The sequence below is a fragment of the Scatophagus argus genome, chromosome 7, assembly GCF_020382885.2.
Source record: "Scatophagus argus isolate fScaArg1 chromosome 7, fScaArg1.pri, whole genome shotgun sequence".
Classification (NCBI taxonomy): domain Eukaryota; kingdom Metazoa; phylum Chordata; class Actinopteri; family Scatophagidae; genus Scatophagus; species Scatophagus argus.
The window spans coordinates 24,695,445-24,711,131 of NC_058499.1; the positions used below are offsets into that span (position 1 = coordinate 24,695,445).

General features: G+C 40.4%; 2 protein-coding genes across 3 annotated transcripts in view; one reads left to right on the forward strand and one right to left on the reverse strand.

Annotated features, from left to right (window-relative positions):
* Positions 1–269: 269 nt before the first annotated feature.
* ces3 (carboxylesterase 3) lies at positions 270–9,569 on the reverse strand. 2 transcript variants are annotated; one of them, XM_046393875.1, is made up of 13 exons: positions 9,426–9,569; positions 7,973–8,174; positions 7,728–7,866; positions 6,788–6,921; positions 6,524–6,677; positions 6,203–6,307; positions 4,766–4,867; positions 4,165–4,305; positions 3,947–4,027; positions 1,951–2,092; positions 1,665–1,814; positions 1,393–1,465; positions 270–610 (listed from the first exon to the last, which is right to left on the reverse strand). In XM_046393875.1, exons 1-13 carry the CDS (start codon positions 9,490–9,492, stop codon positions 430–432), a joined length of 1,671 nt encoding a protein of 556 aa, XP_046249831.1. In that variant the 5' UTR covers positions 9,493–9,569; the 3' UTR covers positions 270–429. The 2 variants fall into 2 exon arrangements, with proteins under 2 accessions (XP_046249831.1, XP_046249832.1); XM_046393876.1 differs by having other exon boundaries at positions 7,973–8,171; positions 9,426–9,542.
* A 4,723-nt stretch (positions 9,570–14,292) lies between these two features.
* The window catches only part of zfpm1 (zinc finger protein, FOG family member 1), a 92,903-nt gene continuing 91,508 nt past the window's right edge, over positions 14,293–15,687 (forward strand). Inside the window, exon 1 of the mRNA XM_046395455.1 lies at positions 14,293–14,877. Coding sequence (XP_046251411.1) covers positions 14,838–14,877 — 40 coding nt within the window. The 5' untranslated portion in view covers positions 14,293–14,837. The remainder of the gene's footprint in view (positions 14,878–15,687) is intronic.

Here is a 15,687-nt window from a genome sequence, read left to right on the forward strand (position 1 = left end):
ATATGCTTTGCAATTGTCGGTTAACTGTCTGTCAGGTGGGCCAAGATATAACTATTCAGAATAATGCCATTCCTTAGCACCCGATGGTGTATTGCTATATTTTTCTATGGTGAATTTCAACAAGGCAATTTGCACATATTTTGAATAATTTACATATGTCCACTCCACTTAGCTACCTGATTTAAATTTGCTCTAAAAAAAAAATCATTACAAATTGCATCCACAAACCATGTCATTACAGTGCTTTAACAAGAGACACACCGTTTCACTTTGCAATGAAAGGGTTTCCTTTAATTATGTTATGTTACAAACTGCATGTCCAAAAAAGTCACTTACAGGAAATTAAAAGGAGAGTATGGTAAATCCACTCTAAAACATTATACCAGTTAGTATTGCTGAGGAGGCGTGAAAGCTTGCAGCTAGCAGAGATCAGTTTCCAGCGTTGGCTGCTGCTAACTGTTGCAGCTTCTGAGGAAGGGTGACGGTGGCAAAATGGACCCTGTCCTCCTTCAGTTTCTGTCTCACCGTCTGCGTCAGGCCCAGCTCCATGTACTCCTGTTTCTGCCTGTCATACTGAGGCCAACTGACCAGACCAGGACTGTTGGGAGAGCTGAGGAGATAATCAAACATACCAGCTGCAAATGTTAGGCCAATCTATTCAGAAAATAAAATCATCTCATGTTTCTCACTGATTTTATCTGATTATTTAGATCATTTTCTCTTACTTTGTTGTTCACTGGTTATTGTGACAATAAATATAATAATATAGTAAAGATAATAATAATTTAATAAAGAGCAAATTAGCTGATCTATTTGACATTCCTTTCAAGCACAGCCTGGCAACTGCAGAAGTATCCTGTGAAGTACATGTACCCCTGGATGGAACTCTTTCATGTAAGGAACATACTTTTGATTCAGCCTGGAGTATTCTTCCTTAAATATCTCAGATCATGTTTGATTTGACTCTATCCAATGAACAACTTATTTTCTGCTGCAACAACCCAATCTGAACATACTGTTTTTATCCATATACACACACATTCTGATGAGTATCACCGTGTTCCCATGGTGCATCACAGTAGGTGTTATGAAATGAGTCTAAAACCAGGAGAAGGATCGAAAATAGCTCTGGACAAACCAAAATAACAGACAGGGGATGGGGAGAAAACGAGACGAGAACAAACCACGATACAAGGAAGGCAGGACACAGGGAGAACAGGAAGTAAAACTGAGTAATTTAAAGGTACATCAGCCGACCTTTTTTTGGCCACTTGGCAGTTATTGGAACAAACTTTAAACATAAGTGTGACATCTCAGTTGCTATAGTGAACACGCAAACAGTTTATTCATTATTCAGCTTGTATGATACTGTGGTTCTCAGTGCTTACTCACCCTGTACGGGCAAAACTGGCCCAGTATGTCATCATGGTCCTGCAAAGTCTTTCATCCTCCTTGGTGACATTACCTGAAGACGAGACAGGAGGAGCTCTATCACAAAATCAAATACTGATACCCATTAAACAGACTGGAAGTGATTCTTTGTGTTGTAACAAACAAAATTGTAACCTTAGACTTCACAAGTATTTAATGGGAAAAGATGGGAGTAGGAGCACCCATCTAATCTATAAATATAAACTATGGGTAGCATATTACATGCAGCCTACCTATGATTTTTATACGTCCATTCCAGAAACATCCACCAAACATGAAGCCGACATCATCTGCATGATCTGCCTTCACAAAGCTGGGCCTGGTGTGCTTGTGTATCTCAGCACGGTATACAAACTCGTACATGTAAACTGGAACGCCTGCATCTAAGAAGCCAAAAGACAATCAAACAAGTAGTTACTACAGAGCGATGTGTGAGGTCTATGAGGTGCCACACTGTATGTGACACGTTTGTGTGCATGTATTCACAGTACTCTACTTCAGTGCCTCCGCCCTCCTGACCTGAGTGATATCCAGCCGCCATGACAACCGGCAGCGTCATCAGCAAGTCTCCCATGACTTCAGTGAATCCATCCCTGATCTCCTCTGGGGTTTTAGCATTTTTCAGGTATTCATCTATGATGAGCTGGTTTGTAGATGAGGCCTGTACCAGGGAGAAAGATCGGACTATCACATGTTCCTCTGAGGTATTTTTCTACTGGAATTTATTTTAAGCTGATTGACAAGAAGACAAGATCATTTCATGACCTTACCAGTCACTGACCATGTATTTGTAGAACAGTGGTACACCTGGAAAACAGGTCTAACTTATGTAATATTTTAGAAAATAAAATAACTATCTTAAAATATCTGTGCATTTTTAGTTTCAGATGTATGAAATTTAATGTAATAATCAGTCTTGCAACACACATCTTTTTCCAGTCCGGTCACAGACGCAAGCTGTATTTTAAAGCCAAGAATACTTCATTAGGGTAGGGTCTTACAGAAGCTTTCTAGTCTTTGGAGAACGCATATTTTAGAACAAGCTAGTAATTGTGTTCCATTGTATCACTGAAAAGGTCCCATTTGAATGCATACTGAGCTGTCTGTGCTTTTGTCCCTTCACTCTTGTTCACCATTAAAAAAAACGATCGGCAAAGCGTTGTGATATAGCGTTTACCCAAGGTGATATTTCAGTCACTATACAGCCAGTTAGTTAAACAGACTGGCTTCCTATCACAATTTCTAGTACAGCTTCTAGGTATACTCATTTTGTTTAACGTTTGAACATTGTAGTTCCAGCAGGCGGACTGGAGCTGCTTTCGTGGGACAGAGTTCAGAGGATCACACATGACTGATGAGTAGCATCAAATAATAATCTGACAACAAAGTGGACGGCAAGCAAAAACTCTTAAGCTGTGGTAAAGTTTTCAAAGTTATGACGTTTAGTGTAGTGTAACCGTGTAGTTTGTCTAGTGCTGCTGCTTTACATGACAGTAAGGTTAATGGCACTTGGTAGATTGGATAACTTAACTCTTTTGCTTTTTGTCCACTCACACTCACAGGCTTTTACATTTTCAGAGGAGTCAATGAAGGAAGTAGGAGATAGGAGACACAAGCTATGATGTTATGAAAAGTCCTTTGAGACAAACTGCTTGTAAAAATGGGCTACACAAATAAAGTTGTCTTGTCTTGTTGAGTTGAGTACTTGCTTCATCCCAAATGTTTCCAACAAAATTCAGAAGTGTGATTTTATTCAAGCTAATGGTGCATTTCATTTGGTCGCCTGTCTCTATAACCCGGGAAAGAGTCAGAGTGAGGAGGGATGTTGGTGAATGTGACTGAATGCAGCAGGAATAAAACTTTCAAACGCATTTCTGTGTGTCATGTCAGATTTTCATCAGCACTGGGGATTGTTTAACACTGAAGAAAACATCTCAACTGAGTGGCCTAAACTGCTTCACAAGCAGCCAGCATCCACACAGACATCCACACACTGGTGGCAGGAGATGCCATGCAAGGTGCCAGCTGCTCACCTGGATAAGCATTCACACAACCACACAATGAGCAGTTTGGGATATTGAACCACTGACCTCCCAATTAGTGGATAACTGCTCTACCTCCGAAGCTACAGCCACCATCAGCATAAATCAATACTGTGCCTTTAAACCAGTGCCACCAGGAATGTGTGAAATTACTTGCACGAGAAAGAAAAAAAAAGATTATACTCTAAGAAAAGTTATGCAGTGTTAGAAACAGATATTCAGCAACGGCTTTGACATACCCTTTGACATCTACAAAATCACATTGTGTATTTCTGGACAGGTTTTCATTGCGTAGATGGACTTGTTTACATGTGCTTCTGCTGGCAAACTCACTTGTCTCAAATCGCCCCCTTGATGAGCAAATTAAGTATTTAACATTAACATTAAACTTGTTGTTATAGACAGCCTGCTAACATCACATTTTGAAGGAATGGTGTGTGTGTGTGTGTGTGTGTGTGTGTGTGTGTGCTCACCCCTGTCGGATTGAACATGTTCACCACTCCCAACACAGCTTCTCTGCTCATGCCTTGCTCCCAGCCAGGAGGGGCAAAGCTCTGTGATCAGCATGAGACAATGTTCAGTCCTTTTCTGAAAAGACTGCCACTCACACACACACACACAAGATAGGAATAATATAACAGTCACAGGAGCTTGGCAAAGTATATATCTGAGGCAGTGAGAAATGTGGGACCTGAGGCAGGATCCATCCAAACTCATGGTTGGTTATTCCCATCAGCACTGGAACCTTCAGCACCTCTTTCCTCTTGAGGAGCTCCTCTGCTGTATCAGTCAGAAACACGCCGTCCACCACGGCTCCCAGGTATACTTTCATCTTAACACAAGACAGAACTTACTGTTGAGTGTCAGGGGAATTTTTTTGCCACTTTTAGCCGAATGGACGACGGGAACCCAAACCGTCAATGACTGTTTTCCCAGACAACAGCGTTCACAGGCTGCCATCTTGTGACCAAAGTCAGGCATGACACCTGATATTCTGACTGGGACTTGAGTATGGTAAAAAAATTAAAATTCCCTTTTTGGTGAGGTTTCATGAGCAGTTAGCTTTTACAAAATCAGGTTGAATAACTTTGACTAACTGAATAACTTGAATAAGCTTTTTTTTTTTTTTTATTTCTGGTCAGGAGTTATTCAGTGCTCTTCCATCAGGAAAAAGAAACTTTGTAAAATAAGAAGACTTCAGTGGCCTTTAAAAAATGCAACACACACAAAAAAAAAACACAATTAATTTGAAGTTAAATACATGCCATTCTGTCTCCAAAAAGACAATGTACCTTTTTAGTCGCATCAACGAGTTCATCTTTGCTCCTTCCTTTCATGCACTGGACCAGTTCCTCTGTGCTACTGCGGTCACATTCAGTAAGGTTGGCAACAATCTAGGTATAAGGAAGAGAATAACATGAGTAAATATACACTGTTGCTCTAGCTTCATTTCAAACTTTATTTTACAACAAAGTCCCATTGAGATTAAAATCTATTTTACAAAAGAGACCTGGCCAAGATAGCAGCCACAAATCACAACACACTAAAATCGACAAACAGCACATTACATACCAAAATCGCAAAACTAAACACAGCTAATAGCTAAATGGCTATTTTAGGTGGCGCTCAAGAAAAACAATCACATGCCTCCTTCACCACATATTCTAATAATCAACTTAAATTTATTAATGGATACAAATGTATCTATTTTTTTTGCAGTTTGTTCAATGATCAAGGTACATGATTCTCCAGGGTGCATCTTTCACTTTGGTAGACGTCTGAAAGTTGCTATGGAAAGGTGCTTTTTATCCAAATGCACAAAAGAGCCACAGCAGGCATATCCAACATCTGCAGAGATTTGGTAGCTGCATCGTTGATCAGCAAAACAAATTTTAAGCTCCAGTTTATTAATTTGGAATATTTTCTTTGGATTTGTGCAGGGCAAATGTAAAATGAGTTTGTTTAAAAAAAAAAATTAGAGACCACTAAACTTGTGGAACGAGTTCTTTGTGGTCACTGGCACAGGCTGATAAAGACGTAACTCCGGTTATAAACAGAGACCAGAGCACCGAGCAGGTAGCGTCTGCTTCTCTGAATTCAGACAGTGCATGACATTTGCTGTCTGGTTCCTGAGACCAAACAGTGTTTATAAGACTGGACTCACACACTCCTCAGAGATCATGCTTTCTTTTGATCTGGACAATCAGCAGAGAAAATCTGGTTGCTGTTCCCACATTACACACAAATCCATGGCTTGAGTTGTATTTATTGAATGATCTATTGATTGCTTTGAAGTTCTTATATTAGCAGTTCCTCACAATACGTGACTATTTGTAAAGTACTGCTAATATAAACACAAATGACTGTAAAGCACATAGAGAATCACCATCACCTCTACAGTTCTGTGGAGATTTTCAGTCTACCCTGTGGCCATTATTTTGGTTTTCTGGCATGGAAGTGTGCTCTCGTTGACCTCTTTTCCGACAGCTGTAAGCAGCTGTGTTTAGTGAAAAAACTCTGATAGGCCAAATATTTTTCTCAGTAGTTGGTGGACATGAAAACCGAATTAGGAGTAGAATGAATATTGGACAGTTGTTAATATGTTTACTAGTGATAATATGTTAGTTTTGTGTTTTTGTCTTAATTTTTTTTTGTCCTCCAAAAAACTACTTACTACTACTACAAATGCATGTTAAGAACAATGGAAACAATGGGCAGATGTTTGTTACCTTGGCATAATTCAAAGGATGGTTTGTAGTGTAGGTCCCAAGTGTTGCCACTCCACTTTGAAAAATTGCCCTCTGAAACAGTCCTTTAGCTTGTGGAGACAGAGTCTGCTCAGGAGGCAAGAGACGTACGAAATCACCCAATCAGTGGACGTGATAGTAAGAACCGGAAGATGCATACAGACATTCATTACACTATAAATCATTATAGTTGGGTCAAAAAGTGCGTAGATGTGTGGTTGAATTCAATACATCAGCACAGGCTGGTTGGGTTGACGTGATGGTGAACTTATTTTCTTTGTTCCAGTGATTGTATTTTTTTACCAGTATGGATGCGCTGATGGCTCCTGCAGATTCTCCAGCGACTGTAACAGTTTGTGGATCGCCGCCAAAGGCCTCGATATTTTCCTGCACCCATCTCAAGGCAGTCAGCTGATCCAAGAAACCCCAGTTTCCCTGAGCATGTTCATCTCCGGTGCTTTGAAACAACGAAAATCAAGACACTCGCTTTGGGTTCTTAAAGAATCATTTTATGAAGAAAAGCATGCAAAACGGTTTTAGCTTATTTCTTACAACACAATTCCTTACCTCAGGAATCCCAGAATGCCAAGACGATACTGAATAATAACCACCACTATGTTTTCATAAGCAGCCAACGGAGAGCCGTCATACTGAGAGGCTGCACCCATTGCCAGACCTCCTCCATGGATCCACACCATCACCTGACACACAGCACACACAGGATCCTGCTGTTTACGCCGGCTGCTCTACACACTACAGAATAAGCTACTCTAACAGTTACACCGTGATTACATTACAAACACAAGATTGGATCTTGTCACTCGAGGTGATTCAACTTGAGGTCTTTTTTTCAATCTAAACGTAGACAGCGACCTCTGGCGGAATCGAGCAATACAGACTCACTGTACGCATTTGCTCCTAGAGTCATTGACATAAAGCTCCCTTGTATTGTTATTCTGGTGATATTTTTATTTATGTTTGATCATGCATTCAGATGGCCCACGTGCCGACCCTGAGGCGGTGCTTTGCCAGTTGAATTGTAACTAAAGAAAGGGATGAAAACATTTTAAATGTGGAAAGAATGAAAACACCTGAAATGTAATCTGAAGTGTAAATACTGTAAACTCGAAACCAAGGTGGTAGTTACCTGCTCCTCGTGGTTACTGTGCTTCTTAAATCTTGCTCAATAGTGAGACAGTTGATACGTCAAATCAACCAATAAACCGAGCTGATATTCTCCACCGAATGTGTGCTGCTGTGTAGACACTTGACTGGTGACATCACACATACACTGAAGCTCTGTTTGAATCAAGTTCATGTGCAGCCGATACACCCTCTACACCCAGCATGAAGGCAGAGAGTGGACAAAGTGATATGAGCACCTTAGGTTGGAATTAAACTAGTCCCTTTGTAAAGCTGGTGTTTAATGCAGGACTTGTCTTTACACTGTAGACAGACTCTGTTATCTTGTCCACAGCAGTATACACATGCAGCCTCTTTAACTTACCGGCAGTTTGTCCCCTTTTGTTGCCTCAGCCGGAGTGTATACATTCAGGTACAGGCAATCCTCTGAAAGCTCTGGTGGGGTGTATTGCATTGACATGATCCTAGAAACATTCACAACTATTTCTAAATCCTGGATACACCTGCGACAGAGAGAGACGTAGAGGTGTGTGTCGCTCATAGAGGAAAAACTTAAAGTCTTGCCATGTTCAATGCCCCTTGGTGATTCTGGGGCCGCAAAGATCTTACATGGGGGGCTGGTGTGTGCAGTCTCTCTCCCCCTCCCAGGGCTCCACAGCCTGTGGAGCAGCCAGGCGGAGAGGCCCCACAGGAGGGCGGGCAAAGGGGATTCCCAGATACTGCTTCACCCTCCTCTCTGTGCCTTTCGCCGTCATGTATTCTCCTCTGATTCGGCCATTTTTTAGAGACACCACAAGGTCAGCGCTCCCTGCTGAAGATACAAGTTGGCATTTTGTGTGGTTCAGGGTGTATGAGGGCAATTTGTGTTTACACTGGTAGCCTTATGAAATCAAGCACACTTAACAGTCAGAATGTTATATATTTAAAACACATTTGTCTGTTTGTGTGCTGTTCAGCTGGCAGTGACAAAAAGGAGTCTTGCATCACTTCCTGTTAGCGCCAAAGGGTGTGATGGATTAATTTTTTTGCAGACTAATGCCAAATATATTGAATATAAGCATTTTATTTACTAGCAAAATTTCCATCTAATTTTATCACATAAGTTGAAAAGATGAAACTTGAAATGAAATAACTTCGGTGTGATTCATTACTAAGAACTAACTAAAAACTAGTTTGACATGCATTAAAGTTTATGTATAATAGTTAGAATTAACACATTTTGTACAAGCTTTATATGTGCTGATAAACACAAAAGTTTTTCTGTATATATTTCCATTAACTTAACTAAGCTGGACATCAAATATGAAACTTTACGCTGATTAGGTAACAAAATTACGTGTGAATTTGGAATGTAATTGAAATACTTAAAGTCAATATTTTGGACATTATTATCAGTGCACACAGAAGAAATGGCTTAAACTGTAGCTATAAGAGTCCGTTATGTTAAATATTTTAATTAATCTCTCTCCTCCTCTCCTGTCTCTCTCTCTCTCTCTCTCTCTCTCTGAACTGAATTGAATTAATGAAAGACAAAAACTTGGCTTTTGCATTAAAAAAAAAAAGTGCAGCCATCATTTCACCATATTTGTCTTGTTTTCTCTTTGCTATAAAGTCCAGTCCATAAAGCAGGCTGCAGAGAATGGTCAACAACAGCAAAGTTGGTAAAACACATTCATTAACATGAATTTATTTATTACAAATGACTAAACTCAAAACAAAAACTGTAATGTCAGACTGAGGATTACTTGGTAGGTCTTAAAAACTCCTTAATCCACTTATTGTTCTTTGAAACCCTTTCAGAATTCCTCAGAAAACCGGTGGTCAAGCCACAGCCAGGCTGTTACTGGTACGTCCTGAAGAGCTGACAATGCGAATGGGGTTTCTTCTAGTTATGACCTGATCACGCCTCATGTAATTTATTTTTGTTTGACTGCCCTCGACATTCCTTGGGCCTCTAAAATACAAAACAATCTTACAAAGAACCTACACACACGTCAACCACAGCTGCTGTCGCATCAAAGTCCTGCGCGTTAGCATGAGGCAAAATAAAGAGATTTCTTACCTGGTGTTGCCTGTGCTAGTGCTGTTAGTGCAGGAAGGAGATAAACAATGAACAGCGCTGTTCTCATCGTGGCTGGCCGGAGAAAACACTGGGAGAATTTCAGTGTACTTTGACAGATAAAGCCCTCTGCCCCTGTTCTGGCCCTCTGGTACCACCCCTCCCTCCCTCCCTCCCCCTCTCTCTCTCTCGCTCTCTTTCTCTCTTTTAAAATTGTGAATATATGCAAACAGAAAGTGAGTGCACACACTTTCAACCTTAAACTCCCCCACAAACCACAAACTCATTATGTCAGAGCCACAGCTCAGCATGAAACAGTAAAATCTTCATTGACTTAACCTTCAGTGCACCCAAAGCAGAACTCTGACCGCTGAGTCAAAAATGACAAAATCCTGCTCTTTGACCACTGCAGCTGCAAACCATCAATCCTATACTACTTTGTATACTTACACTAAACACACAGTGTTGTCTTACTTAAAGATATTGTTAGTTGTTATTAGAGATTTCTGACTCTCGGTGGTTCCAAATATTTTGACAGCTGAATGACATTGTAGCATTTTGTCCTTCACTAAAAACAGAAGAGAAGAGAAGAGAAGAGAAGAGAAGAGAAGAGAAGAGAAGAGAAGAGAAGAGAAGAGAAGACTGGCTTTAAAGGATAATACAGGCAACACAATATATTCCTGTTGAACAGATTGCATGTGTGTTTGTGTTTATGTGGTGTATGAGTGTATGTTTGTGTGTGTGTCGTGTTTCCATCACTTTTGAACTTAAATTCATTTCCTAGAAGCTTAATCACCACCTAACCTTAGGTTAACCAAACCCTAAGCTCAACCTAACCTTAAAGCAAGTCTTCACCCTAATATTTAATGATTGTATTGTATTACACCTTATTTGAATGTTTCTCTGTCTGGACCTGAGAGTTCACAGTACAGGAACTTTAGTGTACTTCCTTACTTGTTTAGGATGGGGCAGTTGTATAATGAACACACACACACACAGAAAGAAAGAAAGAAAGAAAGAAAGAAAGGCAAGTCACTTGGATACTGATGTGCTTGTGGGACAAGGAAAACATTTTTCACTGATGTGAATTTTATTTCACAACATCTTGTAGGGGCACCGTTTCAGCTCCTGGCACCCAGTTTTATTTTCCTAAGCAAATTTAACTCTGGAGAAAGAAGAATTAGGATTTACAGGGGAGATGTGTCTGGCAAGAAAGTTGGCCACGTCAGTGGGACTGGTTTCCTGGACAGCAAGTCCCTGGTGGGTAGACATCAGCATGGGAAAAGATGTAGCACTTAAAAGAACACTGAAACAACCAGAAAACTCTGGGTTTAAATAAAAATTCAGACTGATAGTATTCCTTGCAAACTTCCTCATAAGAAAGTACCGAAAACAGATCTTTTTACCTTGCACATCACGTTTCCTTCAGTAAAATGCCATGAATTTGAAGTGGATCGCTTTTACGGGGCATTGTAAATGTTGCATAACTTCCTCTCCCTGCTAGGAACACAATGCCACAAAGGTGTGACAAAAGAACCAAGAAAGCATATAAATGAGATTGTGATTTACTGGAAGAGTGGAAAACATTGTTATGTGCTCGGCAAGGTAGGGAATACTTCATCAAGATTCAGACTGGGAATGGAACTCAGCAAGCAATGGAACAATACAGGAAGTAGCTGAACGTGTTTGTCACACATCACACGAAGGCGGTGACTGAGTACTGCTTGAGCCTGAGGTGTTGCCAGTGATCCTCAGAGAGCCCTAATTTGGTGAAAGAGTGAACAGATCTTTGCTGGTCAAATAAATCTTCCACCCCAAAGCTCAGCTTTGGCAACACTGTTTATCTTTTTATAATGAGTAGAGAAACAAGGTCAGGCTGAACAAACATGATGAGCTCTGTGAACTTGAGGAAGGAGCAGTAAGGCCATGTTGTTGTAAATATTCAACCTACTACAGATTGTAGTCTGCTGCTACAAGGTGGAGTCATTCATGGATTGTATAAAAGAAGTGGATGCAGCTTCAGATTCCTGTGAGAGAGGGCTGTCTGATGTAAGGTATTACAGAGAAAATATTCCAAATATAGCATACATTCAAACTGATACTGACTTTTTATACATTTTAAGTGACTGAAATTCAATTTGCTGCTGCCCCAGTTCACAGCAGTACAATGTTTAGTGTCCTACACCAGTACTCCTGATGCTGATCTACTCTTCGTCAGTTTACATGTCATATATGTCACAAGTCGTACTAATTCTGATTAACCTGCCAGGTTTGTGAGCAGCTTGAGCAATTAACTTAATAATTAACTAACTAATTAAATATTGTACAACGGACATCAACAGACCTTTTGACAGCACACATTTTGACTTTGACAACATGTAAAACACAGGTGTAAATAATAGCATTAATGGATGCTCTGTTCCTACCTGGGAATGTCAGCTAACCATCACAAGACTCATTTCATCTCACTGAGATACTTTACCTTGCTTTTATCTTGAGTTTTCCTTGGTGTGATATCACAAAATTGGCCCAATCCACAGACTGAGTGGGCGGTCCTGAACTGCCTGCTTGTACCTTTGCCTGATCTTTGGACCCTGGACTCCCAGCCTACCCCTTGTTGGATAAGTTTGCGCGTTCTGCTCAGTAATCTGGCTTTGTCCCTTGCCTCCAGTAAAATCAACTTTGAGTTTACCTACTCAATGTCCTTCTGGGTTCCTGTCAGCCTGATTCAAGCCGTTACATTTTAGCACCCTAACATTTACTAATTAGCACTAAATACCGAGTACAGCTGTGGCTTGGAGTGAAACACGTTTTGTAGCTATTTGTTCATACACCAAATTATTGGGTAAACATGAATTTTGACAAGATGAAAAATCGGGAGTTTGCTAAAAGTAATACTACTCATCCTGTAGAAAATGGTAGCAGTCTGAAATCTGTTGGCATCTCCTAAGCCCCACCAACAGCACTGGATTTATGCATGAAAGTGCCCCGTTCCAAACTTTTTGTCTTACGAACCCTTAATGCGAAGCAATGCTCACTTGCAATTCTTCATGATTAAAGTGAACATTTGAGGGATTTTTGGAATTGTGACTCAGAGTGAAATGGGATGGGTGTACTGCTTTGACCAATGTTAAACAACCTGCTCTAAAACCTGAACCATGGCTGATGACTTACTAGACATTATTGGATTTTTGAAAGGCTTTAACAGATTTTATTGAATTGAATTGCCACAATAAATACACAGACAGCTACGTGATGCACTCTTATTGCAACACACAACAGAAAATCTTAGTTAATATAATTTTTCTGCAAGACCCAGAACAATGTTACCTACAACATTCATTTCCTCAAAGTTACTCATTGTTTGGTTGCATAGAATTCCAAAAATGTGTCCTGCTGTAGTTTGCATGACTTTCCATGCAACAGCAAAAGTCTATGCTCTCTTTCTTGCTGTTATGCCCTTGAAAAGCAGACAGAAGGGATTCATACATTCATATGTGTCATATCACTCATTCTTGGCATAGATAAGAAGTTGATGATAATTTCACTTGCAAACAGTGTTAGGTTGCTTTATACATATTGCACAATGTAACTAAAATCTGTTTTTAAATTCTGAATTTTAAAAGGTATACATGCTAATAAAACACAATCTGACAACCAAAAACATTTTGACGACAAATAACAAAGATTTCCAAATCAAAGGAATGATGTGATGGTTCAAACAATATATATATATATATATATATATATGGAGAAAAGGTGAAATATATAGATGGAAAGATGGCCACTAGGTGGCACCAGTGAATTAGCTGGTAAGTAGCCAACTCCAGCTTCTCTCCATGTTAATGTAAAAAGGCAGTGGCATCTTTGGAAAAACAAATGTGTGGATAGAAATAATTTCATGGCATGAACCATTGACTGGAGGTTACATAAATTACTGTTCACTGACTTGGTGGAAATTTTTGATTTTCGGTGATGTACTGTTATCTGATTATTAAAAAAAAACAAACCTCATAACAAACTTGAAACCTTTTCATCTTATGAATCTTAAAAATGTATGTTAAAACCTTTCATTCCTAATAGGTGCTAATTATACATTTACCAATGAATCTATTGTGCCTTACATAATAATAAAGATGTTAAGACAGATCATCAGATGAGACTGTTCATGGTCTCATGTTGATTTTAGAGAATGAAACAAGTTCAGTAGTATTTTGTCTATAGATAAACATCCATTCACACATGTGTGTATCTAAACCCTCAATTTATATCTTGCAGTGTAATATTGCTATCATACTATGTGGATACGTTCATAGTGCAATAACGTCAGTCTGAGTCATCCATGCAGGCAACAAAAGCAGCCTGCCATCAGCCCAAAAGGAAATCCTTGCTAATCTCATGTCTGTATCACATTTAAACAAGAATCAAAGTACAGTACAACAAAGCACTCAGCAACACCATTTGACAAACATAACAAAACAATAGTAATATATGTTATCAGGTTAAGTGGAGTGACACACTTTCCAGGAAATTATAGGAAAATCAAAATTTGGACAAAATTCAAATATTTTGAGAGCTCCATGTCCAGGAACTGCAGCTGTTTCTTTGCCTCCCATTGGAAGACTATAGCAGAACATCAAAAACATTTCTAAGAATATTCACCTTCACAGTTCATATTTACATTTCCTCATAAACTTTTGGATACGGAACCTGACAAATGCAATACAGATTAAATGTTATGTATTTTAGTTTCTATTAATTTACGTTGACACATTAAGAAAATGCTTGTTTTACATGGGACAAGTGTGAACCAATAGGACACGAGTGCGGTGCCATACGTCAGACGTAAGGGGCGTTCCAAAGGCGCGTTTTCCCCCAGTAGTAAGCAGAGTTGACTGTAGGGCTCGAGCTCCATTGAAAGTGGCTCCCCGGTTCAGGCACAGTGCAGGCGGACAAGGGGGCGGACCGGCGAGAGGAAACTTGACAGAAAACAATAGCAGTCATTCCGCTGACCGCCATATAACTGTTATTATTTATCAGTGTTGTAGTTCTGAGGATAGACAACTGCTCGCTGACAGACGCGCTAGCGGTTGTGACGGAGGGGGCTCAGCGAAGGAATCACAATAGCCCGAAAAAACGAGAGAAAGGTGAGGTGAAGGCACGTTTGGGAAGAAGAGAAGGAGGGCAGTGACAAGTAAGCGGACTCACAGGTAGCACTTTGCTAGCTGTCGTGGCAAAAGATATCAAAGTGCAGCCGGGTCATGCGGGTTTCTCCGGTCGCTGATCGGAGCGCCGCGTCGCAGTAATAAACGGAGGGCAAAGAGAAAAGAAGCAGAAAAACAGAAGAACCAGAAGGCTTCTCTGCCACTCTTTCAGTCCGTCCAAGCGGACTCCTCGTCACTGGGAAGAGCAGCCATGTCCCGGAGAAAGCAGAGCAAACCAAGGCAGATAAAACGTAAGGACTGAACAAGTTCATTGCTTAAAATCTGTTGTTTTTTGGTGCTGGTGTGAGTCGTGATCCTGTGCGGTGCGCCATGCGCGCGCTGGCAATAAGCCGTATGTTTGTGCGGCGCTTCAGCTGAACTGTGCGTTCACTATAAAGTTAATAAGTAGTGTGAAACCCAACCGTTAACGCCTGGCTGTCTCGTCAGTAGTTTCATGACACCGGTTTATGGGCAAATATCCCCTTCAGTACAACCTAGACAAACACAGAACACTTAAAGTAAGCTACAAGTTGCACAAGCTACAAGAGTCCACCTTCGGCATTTTTACACCGTTCTTTGTATTCAAACGCCACTTTGGCAGCCTCGCTATCTAGACTGTGCAAGAATATATAAAAAAAGTTTTCGTTTATTACCCTGTAAAGAATGTTTTGTCCATAGGCAGCTAAACTGTAGCCGCGGTTTCCTGTTTAATTCTGTTGTGGAAACGTCAGTGTTCTCTGAAAAAGCCGATGTGAACAGAGATAAAGCAGCGATCCGATGTGAGCCCAGATAAAGATTAAAATTGGATCTTTTTTATTTGTTTTCTGTCTGAGGCAGCGCCGAGGCCGCCGTTGCATTTTCCCCCTGGCTTTTCACTTCTCTTTTCCAGAGATGGGGCGTCAGATAGGCCGCCTGGCTGATCTCTCCGGCTGATAGCTGCTTACAATTGGATCTTTTTTTTTTTTCATCTATCCTTTTAACTCAATAATGCATCTTAGGTCCGCTTGAAAGGCTTTTTTCTTGGTCTGGCGCTTGGCTGGTCTCCGTGCTTGACGAGTTCT

What these genes read in the sequence shown, in the direction of transcription:
- ces3 (XM_046393875.1), bottom strand. Translation starts at nt 9,492, where the DNA reads ATGAGAACAGCGCTGTTCATTGTTTATCTCCTTCCTGCACTAACAGCA. An exon ending in TGCACACACCAGCCCCCCAT is followed by an intron (nt 7,867 to 7,972) that starts GTAAGATCTTTG and finishes TCTCTGTCGCAG; the next exon opens with GTGTATCCAGGATTTAGAAA. An exon ending in CAAAAGGGGACAAACTGCCG is followed by an intron (nt 6,922 to 7,727) that starts GTAAGTTAAAGA and finishes GCTGTGTGTCAG; the next exon opens with GTGATGGTGTGGATCCATGG.